This window comes from Chelonia mydas, chromosome 5 (genome assembly GCF_015237465.2).
Source record: "Chelonia mydas isolate rCheMyd1 chromosome 5, rCheMyd1.pri.v2, whole genome shotgun sequence".
NCBI classification, from domain to species: Eukaryota; Metazoa; Chordata; order Testudines; family Cheloniidae; genus Chelonia; species Chelonia mydas.
This window is the reverse complement of record NC_051245.2, coordinates 101,663,190-101,678,585: the sequence shown is the minus strand read 5'-3', so window position 1 is coordinate 101,678,585 and position 15,396 is coordinate 101,663,190. Positions and strand designations below refer to the sequence as shown.

General features: G+C 37.9%; 1 protein-coding gene across 26 annotated transcripts in view; it reads right to left on the bottom strand.

Annotated features, from left to right (window-relative positions):
• Nucleotides 1-15,396, bottom strand: part of KDM4C (lysine demethylase 4C) — a 446,017-nt gene that overhangs the window by 338,087 nt on the left and 92,534 nt on the right. For all 26 annotated transcript variants that reach the window (XR_006291311.1, XR_006291312.1, XM_043547717.1 and 23 more), the window contains one exon: nt 12,100-12,149. Coding sequence is in view for 24 of the 26 variants with exons in the window: in XM_043547717.1 (XP_043403652.1) it covers nt 12,100-12,149 (50 nt within the window). In the remaining 2 variants the exon portion in view is untranslated. The remainder of the gene's footprint in view (nt 1-12,099; nt 12,150-15,396) is intronic.

The window sequence follows — 15,396 nt, the reverse complement described above, 5'->3', positions numbered from 1 at the left end:
AAAGTTTGCCCACCCCTGCTCTAGCGGGAGGAGAAAGAGGTTGGCTTCCATCACTAAAAACAAAGTCACCCTCCTTTCTCAAGGTCTGGGTTTTGTTCCAAGACCCTCTACCTACTTCCTCTTTAATCTTAGACAAGTCACTTATCTCTCTGCACCTCACTTTCCCCACATGTAAAATGGAAAGTTCTTTGAGTTCTACAGACAGAGAGAGCTATTTAAATGTTAAATACCATCTTCATTGTTTATAATCAGTCTAGTCGTCCTGCTCAGTTCATTCAGCAATGGTAGAAACTGATTTGTGACATCAAAATGTGACATAATGGAAATAAAATATAGTGCTACACAGACTGGATTGTAACATTACCACGGAATGAACCAGGTGAGAGGAGTAGGCAAATTATAAAGAAGACAATTCTGTTTACCCCCTAGTTACTCAGTGATCAGCAATTATGAGAAAGTCTTTACAGCAGAAAAGTACATCGCACTAATGACTGAAATCTACTGAGGATCACTGAAATTCACATGGTTAGCAATCAAAAAAATGTATATTATTTTAAAATACCTAAGGCAGATCATTTCAAAATCATTCATTTTGGCCATTTCAATTTAGTTTATTATTTATACTACCTTCATAATAGAGTATGTTTTGCAAAATTATTGATATCTTAGTAACATTAATTAATTGCACTTATATAGCATCTATCATATAACTATCCCAAAGCACTTTATAAAGATCTCCCTGTTTTTGCAGAAAGGGAAACAGGCACAGAAAAGTTACACTACTTTCCAATGGTCACACAGCAAATTTTGGGGCCAATTCAGGAGCAGAATCCAGAAGTCCTACCTTCCACACATCTGCTTTAACCAAGAGACTGTTCCGTCTCATGTTAAGTATAGAAGATTTTACTAAGCACCCTGCTATTAGATATAAGGTGAAATGTTTGCTGTTTTATGAAAATTAATGGGTTTGTTAACTAGGGAATCATGAATTAGGAAGGCTCTACTGCAAAGAAAAAAGTATATGACAATGAAACAGGATGGAAGGGGTTGGTAAAATATTACAGTTTGTAAATTTTGTCATAATGTGATACTTACATAAACAAATAAAAAGCAATCTGTATTTTATGATATAACTGGCTTACAGGGACAAAACACATTTTCCCTTTGTCATATTCACATAACAAAAGTAATTGTTATTTTCCCCCACTGATAACCACATTCTGATCTGTTTTCTCTCATATACGAACACAAAGGAAACGATAGATAAGTGAATTAGGACAAGTTACCATTTAATTACAAAAATCTGCTCACCACACCAGTGCATGAAAGAGAAAGGAAAATGAATGCCAATAAAAGTCCATTTTATTCATCCACTAAACTCCTATGTAACACTCCACATTTTTCTTTAAGGGACTATATCATTAATGAGAAGATTGTCAACAGATATGCCAATAATAAAAGCTATTTCTTAGCAGTTCATTTTAAATGAACCCATCAAACTTTTAAAATCTGTAGGTTTGTACTACATTACATGAATTACTTTTTAAATTAAAATCAATGATGAAAGAAGAATCTATTTAATTCTCTTTCTATATGGATTTGTAATCAGGGCCCAAACAAATGTGGTGACTGGCCATAAAGTAACTTAAATTGGAAAACCACTGAAGGAAGGTAATGTGCAGTGCATTACGTACTCTGTATCAGTTTATAAGTTATATTTATCATGAACCTCTAAAATTATGCCCTCTGTCATTTCACCAAAATCATTGTGTACAATGTAAAATAGTTCAAATTTAAATGGGTTGGAAACTAAAGGCAATATTTTCATAAATAGGATATATCCATATTTGGGCATCTAAATATGAGACCCAATTTTCAAAAAAAAAAAAAAAAAAAAAAAATGCTGAGCACCTAATGGGACCAAGATGCCCAGCCCTGTTTAGGTATCTAAAAATAAATGTAGATGATTAACTTCAGACTCTTATTTTTTTAAATCTTGTCCTCAATTGCTATTCTGCTCCATCAAGGACTCCTAATAGGTCCTCCAAAATAATTTCCAGTCACATGTTAAACGTAAAGCCATTTGAAAACGTCTTGTTTTCAGTGTACAAGAGTATATCAGCAATATTATTTTACAGAGTAAAAACAAGTCTTTATAACAAACTATATCGATTCAGAACAAATACTAGATTTTGTTTATACAGAGAGTGACAGTTTATGTCTGCACAACCTTAGGAATCTATGGGGAAAATATGGGGAGCTGGAAAATCGGGGGGGATTCAGATGAGTAGGCTTAGAACTCTATACTCCAGGCCTCTTGCGAGGTTAGAGAACTTTTGCCCTCTGTGGGTCACCAACTAAAAACCGCCCAAAAATTACAATGTCCAAACTGAATTCCCTTTGTCTTAAACAAAATAATGTTTTATTGGCAACTGCATAAAAACAGAGCGAAAAAGTCATTAAATGAAAGGATAGGTAAAAATAAGCATACATGCTTAAAAATACTATAGAAAGCATTACTGGACCGGCACTAAAAACTTAGGTACAAGACATTGAAATATCTGGACTCTTCTGTCAACACTATATGAGAGAGAGAGAGCACATGCAGAGATTCTTTTGCCATTCAAAAAGATGCTTATTTCCTTGGATCATGTTCACTCTTTAACAATAAAGACATTTCCAATCATCCAATTCAGCTGTCTTAATACTCTTCATGTCTTAAAAATAATGAACAAATTTAGGGCAACATTCTCTCAGAATAACCAGCCCCCGCCCCCAATCTACACCCTCAACCTGTTTTATTCTCCATGTCCATTCTCACATGAAGGTCTATTGGGGTCTCTTAAAGACTACAGAACAATCATCTTTAACATGTCTGCCTGGGCAGGTTCTGGTAAGCATATCAATTGTGCATTCCTTTCTAGCTGACTCCCCAACCCCAACAACAAAAAGTTTCTTAGATAAAGGATATGAGGTTCAATTAAGATGTGAAGTTGTCATACAGATCTTTCACTACACAAGGACTAGGAAGTCTATTAAGATTCCTTTGAATCTGAAGGGACTAATTATTGTGTCACATTTTATTAAAATTTAGTGCTGACTAATTTTTTCCAACAGCCATATAATTTTTTCTCCCTTTTGGAATTGTAAATAAAACCCAAAGACCTTTTTTAACAGCAGCCCTTACAATGCAGTTTCAACAATTTATTGGGCACGCTGCCTAGCAAACTACTGGTGAGCTACTCAGATAAATACCAATGAGCCTCAGCACATGCATTTCAGTTGTCATGATGCAAACATGACAATATAATACAAGCGTAATAATCCTGATTTTAAAAGCCCCACTTACTACCTGCTATAATGCCCTGGGTGTTGTACAACATAATAAAGTAATTTACAATACATTGACATGAACCCCGTAAAAGATTAACAAAAAACTGTCAAAAGGTGATATTAAGGTTTGGGGGGCGGGGGGAGAAGAAATCTATTGGGACCGAGAGTGATCAAATCAAAAACTCTCGTGAACAATAATAATAATAAAAAAGTAAACTCTACACTGAGACCCACGACAGTAAAAGCATAATCAGCTCAGGACACAAGGGTAGGGAAAAAACCAGTGGGCAGTGACTGAGTGCACATACCTAAAGAGGTTAAGGCATCAAGGACAGACAAATTTAGCACAATGATTTGGTGGAATGGATAAGTGTATAATTGAAAGTTAGAGTGCAACAGGATTGAGTTGCATTGTTTCCTATGTTCTCAAGAACCAGACTGGTGTATTCAAAACTTCTCTAATGGCAGGGGTAAAGGGACACCAACATCCACAGTAAGATGTACCAGAGCAGCAGTAATATTGCCCATTAGACAAGAATTTCACTTGCACTGTTGGTGGCCAGACCTTCGGGTATGACTGGATTCTCCACAAGTTAGGGCTGTTTTATTTGGATGGGCTGCGTCTCTCCAACATCACTTCCAGTATAGTTATCCTTGGTCCAGACTTGGCTCAACATCTTTGTGACTTAGGTGGATGGGGCAATGAGCAGCAAAACATAAATGACAATTTGCTAAGCAGATTACTAGCTGCATCTGAGGGCAGGCAGTACACATGTATACAGGACAGTATGGCACTGAGGACCTTAAGACCACAAAAGGTTTCAAACATTGAGGGAGAGCAATCTCAACTAGATTCAGCTGAGACAAAGGTTGTATTCACCTCCTGCTTCATAGGAAAGCTAAACCATTAGGGAACAATGAACGTTATCAGCTGTAGGGCCCAATTTTTCATTTTAGAAATGGTGACCCACATAGCACAGGGCTCTGATGGCAAAGTCTCAGTCTAACAACTGGGAATCAGGCAGTCTCTCAAATGGTTTACGATTTGTTTGTTTTTTTTGTCAGGGACAACTGGAAAACACATCCATAGTACAAGGAACACTTGCACAGGATCTTCAGTTAAATTGTATTGTTGTGATCGTATAGAGCAGAGATAGGCAAACTACGGCCCGCAGGCCACATCCGGCCCCCAAGACCGTCCTGCCCTGCCCCTGAGCTCCTGGCCCGGGAGGCTTGCCCCCGCTCCCCTCCTCCCCCCAACTGTTCCCCCTCTCCAGCAGCCACGCTGCCGCGCCGGCAGCTGCACTGCAAGCTCCTGCCGCTCAGAGCTGCATGGCAAGGGGGCAGCGGTGCGCACGCAGGCGGGGGGTTAGATAGGAGGTCCCAGGGAACAGTTGGATGGGGTGGAGGTTCTGGGGCAGTCAGGGGTCGGGAAACAGGGAGAGTTGGATAGGGGGTGGGGTCCGAGGGGGCCTGTCAGGGTGCGGGGGTGTGGATAGGTCGGGGCAGCCAGGGGACAGGGAGCAGGGCGGGTTGGATAGGGGGTGAAATCCTGGGGGGAGGGGCGGTTTGGGGCGAGGGGTCCCAGGAGAGGGCAGTCAGGGGACAAGGAGCAGGGTGGGGGTTGGATGGGTCGGTGGTTCTGAGGGGGACAATCAGCGGGTGGGAAGTGGGGGGGGGGGGCCAGGCTGTTTTGGGGGCACAGCCTTCCCTACCCGGCCCTCCATACAGTTTCGCACCCCAATGCGTCCCTCGGGCCAAAAGGTTTGCCCACCCCGATAGAGAGCCAGATTGTGATATGCCTACCTCAAAAAGAGTAGTGCCTTACTCCAGTAGCAGCCCCACTGACTCCAACAAGACTATTAGTGGTATAAAGTACTATTCAATATGGGTAAGAATACAACAACCTGGCCCATAATAAAGTTGTGGCTTTACAACAGAACTGAAATGTCTTCTGAAAGCAATCTCAAATACAGATTCCTAGGTTAACAGATCCATATAATCCAAGGCCAGAAGGGACCACAGTGATCATCTACTCTGACCTCCTGCATAACACAGGCCATAGAACTTTGCCAAAAGATTCCTGGCGCATATCTTTTACAAAAACTTCCAATCTTTACTTAAAAGCTGTCTCGCTGTTAAAAATTTACACTTTATTTCCAGTCTAGTTTCAACTTCCAACCATTGGATCGGGTTACATCTTTCTCTGCTAGATTGAAGAGCCCATAATTGAATATTTGTTCGACATATAGATACTTATCGACAGCAATCAAATCAACCCTTAACCTTCTCTTTGTTAAGCTAAATAGATTGAGCTCCTGGAGTCTAACTCTAAGGCATGTTTTCTAATCCTTTACTCATTATTGTGGCTATTTTCTGTACCCTCTTCAATTTACCAACAACCTTCTTGAATTGTGGCCACCAGAAGGGGACACTACTCCAGCAACAGTTGCACCACAACTGCCTGTGTAGCTCTCCCCAACCCAACTCTGGCCGGGGGGGGGCAGTGCTCAGAGCCACAGCCCAGCCATGATAAAAGCCACGCAGGCAACCGTGGAGAGCCACAGCAGACGATGTGAGGGGCCCAAGCAACCCCTGGCCCATGTCCCTGCCCCCCAGGTTCCCAGCCCAAGGAAGGTGGAGGGTCTATGGCTCCTCACAGCTGCACATGCAGCTCTTACTGTGGCCGGGCTACAGCTCCAAGCCCCTGCCCCTCCCTCAACCCGGAGCTGGATCAGGGAGAGCCAAGCGGGCAGTTGTGGGGAGCCGGCATGGAGTCATGGAGGAGGGGGAGCCCAGGGAGCAAGGACACGGGACAGTGGCTGCTCTCAGCTCCCTGCATACTGGGGAGTTGGAGGGTCCACGCGGCTCCCCACAGCTGCCTGGGCTCTCTGGCTGGGCTCCACAGAGGCCTGGCTGGGGAGGGTGGGGCCTAAGGTGAGGAGGAGGGGAAGAGGGCAGGGTCCACCCTGGCAAAAAGTGGACAGGACAGGCCCCACCCACAGGCCCCCTCAGTCCCAGTGCCACTGCCTGGAAATACACCCACTCAATGACATTTCCCCATTTACAATTTTAGCTAGCTTTTAATCCACTTAATTTATATTATGTTAATTTTTAATCAAAATGTTATGCAGACCAATGTCAAATGCTTTACAATGCCTACGTATATTATGGCAACACTATTACCTTTAGCAACCACACTCGTAATCTCATCAAAACAAGATGTTGGTTTGACAGGGTTTATCTTCCACAAACCCATGTTGATTTGAATTAATTATGTTATTCTCCTTTAATTCTTTATTAAAGATGTCCCATATCAGCCACTCCCTTATCTTGCCCAGGATAGATGATAGACTGACAAGCCTATAATTACCCAGGTCTTCCTGTTTACCATTTTTAAAAATTGGTACATTAGCTTTCTCCCAGTCTTCTGGAACTTCCTCAGACTTACTGAAAAATCAAGATTAATGGTCCAGTTAGCTCTTCAGCCAGCTCTTTTAAAACTCCGGGGTGCCAATTATCTGGAGCTGCTGATTTAAAAGTGTCCAACTTTAGTAGCTTCTGTTTAACGTCCTCCATAGATAATAGTGGAATGGAAGGAGTGTTATCATTACTATATGATGAGACTATATCATCTGTTTTTCCCCAAACACAAAATATTTATTGAACGCTTCTGCCTTTTCTGCTTTATTATTGATAATTCTGACATTTCCATCTAGCAATGGACCAATGCCATTGTCAGGATTCTTTTTGTTCCTTATTGTTCTTACCTCTGTTGAACATAGATTTCTCCACGTGTGTCTTTGCTTCCCTTATCAATTTTCTACAATGCCTAATTTCTGATTTGTATTCTTTACTATCAACTTCCCCTTTCTCTCATTTATTAAACAGATGCTCCCCGGGTTACACAAGACCCAATGCATGCAAATTCACATTTACAGAAAAATCTCCGTAAACCAGAAATAGGGTTTTTGAGTTGCGGAAATTTTTGCGTAACGTACGGGTATACATTTCCGACTTACGCAAAATTCAAGTTACGCAAGGCTTTCTGGAATGGAATGATTGCATAAGTCAGGGAGCATCTGTATATTATTTTTTAATTTTATATAGCTGTCTTGACTTTCCGTGTAAACCAGGTCAATTTTTTAACCATTCTGACCTGTGGATTAATTAGCAAACACTTAGGAACCTTACTGCACATTAATACACATATATTCTGCTTTAGCCTGATACTTTATATGGACTTGCAGTATTTCTATGATTAGTTTTATTGATTTAAATAGGAAATACAAAAATTATATCATCATAGTGGCAAAGTTCAAAATTTAAAGTGACTAAAGAAAGGAAATTCAGAATAAAGATGGTCTCCCCATCTTTAGCTCAACTAACTTTACTTATGGCCTGCATTCCCCATCTAGTGCTCCTCTGTCAATGTCAGTTAAGGAAAGAAAGACAGACATAGCTATGATTATTTTTTCTTGGTGGGTTTAAGTTATAATGTTAACACATAATCGATTCGTAATGTATTAAGCCTTTGAAGGTTGATATTTTCCAGACTGCAAGAAAAATGAAGCATTAGGAGGATGAGCACGTATGGTCATAGTGACCTCTGGAAGACAGTAACTACGTATAAGTACAGACTATTACAGTCACAGAAGATGGCAAGTGCTGCTTGCAATGAAATGAGTGTTATTATACCCAGATGTATATGTAATAATCTAAAGTTTGTTATCTATTCATTTCCATCTCTACTAACTTTGACTAAAATAAAATTGTCATTTGACAAAAGCTTTAACTCTTCAGCAGCCACAAATTCAGTTTTTGCAAGCATGAGGTGACAGACAGATAGAAAGACATGGACAGATACAGATATATCAAGTTCTGCATTAAGTTGCATGTCAAGAACTATTTATAATTTTATTCATAAATGATAGCTATGAACTTCTGTATTAAATAGATCAGCTTATACTATATACACTGTAGTTTTGAAACATTCTTCACAAACTACTTACAGTATATTACACTCTGCTTTAGTCCCTTTGCGTAACATAACTGAACATCACAGATAGATGTCATCTCTTTTCTAAAATAGCCTATACAATTAAGGAATCTATTTAAAGAATCTGAAAATCTTCCATACTGTCACTTATGATTTGCTGCTCTGCCTCTATTTTCCAACCAACTTTGTCAACCAAAAATCCTTATGAATGCTGTGGTATTACAGATGAACATAACAACAAGTTTAAAAATTGCAGTAACAGCTCACTCGAGATTTTTATTACATTTAGGTCTACATAAAATTGAAAAAAAACTACATAATGAGAAAGCAGCTGAAGGGCGAAATCAAACTGCTGCCTTTATTAGATGCAAGTCTAATGTCTTTCAGATAAAATATTTGTAGGTGCCACAGTCAATCAAGATTTCAACGGAAACCAAAGACGAAAGCATTCATGCATAAAAGGCAAGTGTGATAATTAGGATGTGCAGACAAGATAATGGAAAATATCCTAGCCTTTCTTCAATCTTATGTATCCAGTACTGCCTTGACCTAGACAACCTGTAATGCTTCATCACATTTAATGCATTATTTTATTTTAATTATTTAAGAGAATTTAATTAATTCAGTAAGCATCTGGTCAGCAAGACTAAACCTCTGAATCATGCAGCTTTTTAGCTGTTGCATTTCCACAAAAATTATGCCACAAGAAGAGTTTTGAATAAACATGTAATTAAGTCTGAAGTCCTCATCATCCTCTAAGTTTATTAACCTTTACTGATTAGATAAATTGCAGCCATGTGGCTGACATGACATTTTCATCATTTTAAAACAGCTTACTTTAAAACTTTGACCATGTTTTAATGGGCAGTAACTACATCATGAAGATCACAGATGCCTCTTTCTCAAACTCTACTAGCAACAAAATAATAAGGAATTATGGAGCAATTATTAAAGAAAATATGGGAATATATAGTCAGAGGGAGTAAAAAGTTCATTACTATAATCCTTACATACACATGTAATCACCTTCCATGTCGTACTCTAATCTACTATCCAGACCCAGGGACTCATCCACTTTAACATTCACGAGAATAGTTCGTTCCTGCCAGAAGTTCAAGATTATAATTATGTTGGTATTATTAATGTAATGTATTGGGCTACTAGAACATACTTGCTTTATAGTTATTAGTATGCCAAAACTTTCATAATAAAACTACAAGTGTCAAACTAACTAGTCTCTATAATTGTTCATATGATTTTAAAAGAAAGTAATTCTTGGAGTTCATTTTTAAATTTGATGGAGAATTGAACGAACTGAAACAAGTGAAAAAATGTGGTGGGATAGTCACCTTTAATGTCTGCTAAACTAGTAGCCAATACCAAATTTTATGTTGGGATGAATAAACTTCTTATGTAGTCTACAGGACCGGTATCTCTTAGGACCTAATCCAAAGACCACTGAAGTCAACAAGAGTCTTCCCAGCATCTTCAATAGGCTTTGGCTTAAGCCTTAAGAGAAAGCCCAACGCAAGAGGGGAAAAGTGCAAAGTCTTTACCTGCCCTGTTTCAGCCATTCAAAAAGCTGCATTTTCCATTTTAAAGGATAATCCTGACAGAAGTAGAGCTGGGCGAAACTTTTTCAGTGAATAAACTATTCACTGAAAAATGCAGTTTTGGCAACCCAAAACTATTTGTGAATTCATGTTGAGCAGGAGGAGGCAGCAACAGCAGCCTCCCTTATAACCTTTAGCCAAGTGGAAGACCTGGGTTCAATTCCCTCCTCTGCCTGATGAGAAAAACGGGATTTGAACATGGGTCTCATCTCTCAGGTGAGTGCCCTAGCCACAGGTCTATAGAGTATTCCGGTATCAGTCATTCTCAGTCTCTCCTGTTGAAGCTGTTCAGCTGTGTACAAGTAATTTAATAAAATCATTGGAGCCTGAACCTGCGTCTCCAACAACCTACGTAAGTGCCCCAACAACCAGCTACAGAATCATTCTCGTTCTCTTTTACTGGCTCAATGACTATTTATTAGAGAGACAAGGTGGATGAACTAACATCTTTTATGGAACCAATTTCTGTTGGTGAAAGAGACCAACAGGCGTTGGTTCAATAAAATATAATCACCACACCCACCTCGTCTCTCCAATATCCTGACACCAGCACAGCTATCACACAGCAAACAACAATTATTGACATTCATGGTGGCCATTGCTAGTCATTCATAATGGCAATGAATAGTCATTGGGCCAGGGAAAGAGAGTGAGATTGACTCTCCAGTCATACTCTGCGTAGCTCGAAAGCTTGTCTCTCATGTGGATGGAATCTTCAAAGATTTTACCTGTTTAAATTGAAGAAGTCTCTACTGAGCATGTGCAAGCTGCAATTTTATTTTATTTTTTATAAAAGCTTATGACTTGGGCAAATTTTCACATGGACTGCAAAAGGCACATCCCTGTCACAAAGGCCACTCCCCCACACCCTACCAAATTTCCTGTCTCTGCTCAAACATCTGGATGCACTAGAGAATTTAAAAAAAAAAGTCTCAGGACTTTTTTAACATGGCAAAACAACATATAATTCCCTAGCCTCATTCTTGCAAATGGCTCAACCTTTTTGCTTGTTTTGTTTTTTAATTTCAAACAATAAAAACCCTACAACCAGCCTGAGGCAGACACCAAAAATGGAAAAATTCAGATCAAATGGTAAAAGTTTTGCCAAATTATAAGTAACTGAACACAAGGGCTTATAATGGTAAGTGTCAGGCAACCTCAATAACAGGCGACGCTGCCGGTCCTTCCTATACTAAGGATCACTCACTTCACAAATGAACTGCAGTGAACTCTATGGTGGTAAATAGCAGGCCTCCTGCACCAGCAATAAGGCTAAATGGGATTTGAAAAGGAGAAAATGAGGAAAGCTCTCTCAACTGGAACTACAAGGGGAATTTAAGTAGGTAGAAAGTAATTAGCCAAGATGGAATTTGGCCATGGTACCATAGTTTAATGATCACAAATACACAGGACATTAGTATTATGTGTCAATAATTCAGTTCACCTATGCCACATATTACTGTTCTCAGGGGCTAGTGTAGAATTAACTCAAGGGCGAATAAAACCCAAATGTATGCATAATTGTATGTGTGTGCGCAAATGCCCTACTTGCACGTATGCATCAGATTCTTTTGCACACACAGTTTGTGTATAAACAAAAACGTACATATACTTTTGGAAATTTGCATCTCATCATGCTCTTTAAACCAAATATTTAAACCTATAAACCTATAAATATTTAAACCTATAAACCTAGAAATATCTTTGGCCTACAGCACCTGACTAAAACATGCTTAACCATATTTCAGATGTAATTGGTGAAAATATCATCTCAAAGAGCTACAGCTCATGTGGTACCAGTCCCAGAAATGGGTCTAATTATTTGTTTATCCATAATTCTCAATTTTAATCTGGAGACAAAACAAGTATCTATAATATAGTAAAAAAAATAAGTCAAGAAAAAGATTAAGTTTTAAAAACCAAGCTTCAATTGCTTTTAAATTCCGCCCCCCCACACACACACACAAACATTTTGAATAATATTCATCTACCATGTTTCAGGCATTTTAGATGCCACCATTTTAAGGAGGATGAAACCATATTAAAACAGGAGAGCTGAGATTGTAAAATTATTTTACCTGAAATCAAAGAAACTCCTGAAAATCAAGGACCTTTGAAACAAACATCTTTGATTAGAAATGTTGAAAATATTACCTTGAGCTAGTCTTTCAAGCCGTTTTCCATGTTCTGGAGGGATAGCATACCTAAAATGTACGCAAAGAAATGGATTAATGTTTAGCGCTACAATTATGAAACAATAATAATTCTGCATGGACAAAATAGCTGAATGGTTATATGGTTATTAATATAAAGTACACTGTAAAACAACATGAGGAAAAATTAGGAGTTTATTTACTTTTAAGAAAAGAAAGTGCTTTATTTTACTTTTAGTTTTAAAAACCAATTAATATAATATAAATTGTAGTTTAAGAATGTTTTAGTCACCAATACTCTTTTGAATTTCTAGAGTTTGGCAATACCTGTATGTAATTATATCTGTATAGAGTTATTCCAGTTAAAAGAAATGCAGATATTGATTTCTACTTTTATTTCCAAATAAGACTAACACATACACCAAAGCAACATAACTTTCATGTAGGATTATTTTCTTTGATTGTTTCACAAAACAAGAGTTCAACTGAAAAATATGAGTTTAAGATGCATTTTTCATATTTGCGTTGAGTTGCAGGAATGAGACAGTTTATTTTAGTCATATATCATTACACTTAAATCAGTTTATAATTCAAAGAAATATGCATTCATAAATGCAATATTTATCTCATTTATGAAAATACTGTATTTGGAAATATTTCAATCTTTGATTTCAAGAAACTTTTTAAAAAAATTTTATTAAAGTCTAGTCACAACAGATCTGTGAGAAGAAAAAGCATTGGTAGTAACCCATTCTTTTTTAGTGTTAATTGCAGCTTGAAAATTTAAGATTACTTTAATGCAGAAAGATTATTCTTCCTTTCCTAATTTAGCAGCACATGGTATAATATAAAAATGAATTAGCATTTTGTTATTTACTTCACAGATTTACCATAGATGTTAATTAGCTTGTAATTTTTGGATTTAATAGCATATGTGATGTGTGTGCACAATCAGCTTCTATTTCACTTTACATGTTTACGGCAGAGTTTGGTTGCGTCTGATATCCTCTATACAGAATAAACATGCGGCTTTGATCAGGTGAAAATCATCAAGTATGTATTTATCAGCCTATTCCATATACAAATGTTTTCAGATTGGTCCAACAGCCAAACTATATGAGAAGTACTTTGAAAGTAGGAGTTAAACTGGCAAATAATAGAAAAAATTTTGAACTGGCAGTTGACTTTCTGATCACTGGTCCAAGATCATCTCTTGGAAAAGTTAATTAACCATGGAAGTACACACAATGGTTCACTTAAGCTTTCCTAGCCACGATCAGTCAATATATTGGATCATAAAATGTGGGCGTCACTTACTTCCATAAAATAATTCAGCTATGGGTACGTCTGTCAAGTAGAATGACAACAATTCCAGAGAATATGGCACAGTGGCTTCAACTTTATTGGAAACAGCCACCATAAAACAAAAAAAGTCAGCAGCCCATAGCAAAGAGGAAAAAGCATTGCTCACCCGACCACAGGTAACCCCTAAACCCAAATTAAACATAAATCACCTGATTTCAATATCAAAGGTGTGTTGCACTGTTCCCAGACTAAATCAGCTCTCAGCCTCACAGCATCTGTCCATCTGACTCAGGTCATGAGTTGTTAAAGCTCTGTTCCCATGTAATTAGTTAGAGCCAAACCCAAGCAAAATCAAGGCAACCTCTCACTGAGTTTCACCAATACTTGTGGTATAATAAAATAATCCGCCCAACTCCAAACCATCCAACTTCCTTCCTCAACTGATACTTAAATTAGCTTTATCATTTAATGATCCTGTGAAAGGACTATCCACACCACAAATGAAAACCAACAAGCCCCTGACACAATAATTCAACATTCCCTAATACAGAAAGAGAACAGAACCACACACAGCAAATAATTAAAAAGCTTCACAATCTCACAAATAACAGATAACCAAGTTACAAAATTTACATCACTACCTATTTTAACTAAATATTGCTCCAGTATCTTCTGTAAAATATTTCCCACCATAAATGTTCTTCAAACTTGGAAAATATTTCTGGTAGGAAATGTTTTACAGAAAATACTGGTTACGTTCAACTCATGTTCCATTTAAAGGTGAAAACGTGTGTTTTTTCTCAAATGCTGATGGCCTAAGCTTCTTTTAATATGAACATTTGCAAATATTTTGTATCTAAATGCAGGCTTCTTATAGTAACTGCCTGATATCATTGTTATAGGAATAATAAGGTGCTTTATGTACAAATATAGGAGTGCTATTTGATGCTAAACTAATTATTAATGTAAACAGCTATTTAAGTATAGAATACGTATATTAATGGGGAATTAGTTAGTTACTGGCAGTGCTCAAAATTTTTTCAATCCACTCAGGAAGATGAGAAAGATCATCTTTCCAAAAATTATCACATAGAAGCAACATCTTAAGCTCAAGTCCTTATACAAGTTATTTAATTTTAAAAACTGTTTTGAGAACTATTAACTCTCATATAGAGAACAGGAGGACGGCGTGGACTTTTTAGAAACAGAATTTCATTTCCTGTCAATCTCTGATAAAATTAAAAGAATATCTCAGAAAAAAGACTTATAAAAAGAAATACTTAACACTAACTTTACAAGTTATCTGAATCTGTCCTGCCTAAAGAATAAAGGCAATTAAAGAAACTTTGCATATGCATAAAACAATGCTTGTTCAGGAGCTGTAAGTGTCACCTAAACCAACCCCAAAGGCATGGAGCCAATGAAAGAGTGACAGCAACCAATATGAATCTAAACAAGTCTGAAAAGAAGAGTATTTACCTATAACTTCATGAAAATAAGGAGAAGGTTTTAAATAATTCTGAAGTGACCCCAAACTCACACCCCGTCCTACTCTGCTTAGAGAGCAAGCACTCCACAACTAATCCTGTTCTTCACTACAAGCAAGCTGCTCCAGACAGATAAGAAAAACAGAGAAGACTCAAGAAGAAACCAACCTAAGGAAACCTCCCCAAAACGTCAGCATGAATTGGTTAACTAAGAGGAGGTTAACTAAGACCATGCCAATGAATTATATTTAAAACTCTTGGAATGATTTTGTTGGAATACTGAAATGCTGTTGTAACTTAAAAGACTAACAGTTTCTCCCATTAATCACCATATGGTTAGGCCATGTACCCCGGAGAGGACAAGGGGTTAAAAACTGGTCAACAGAGAAACAGAGAAATAATGGTATTTGACATTCTGAATATTGATTAATTGGCCTACCTCAAGACAGTTCCTTAAATGGCTTCTTCTAATGCAGTGTTTCTCAAACCTGGGCCGCCACTTGTTC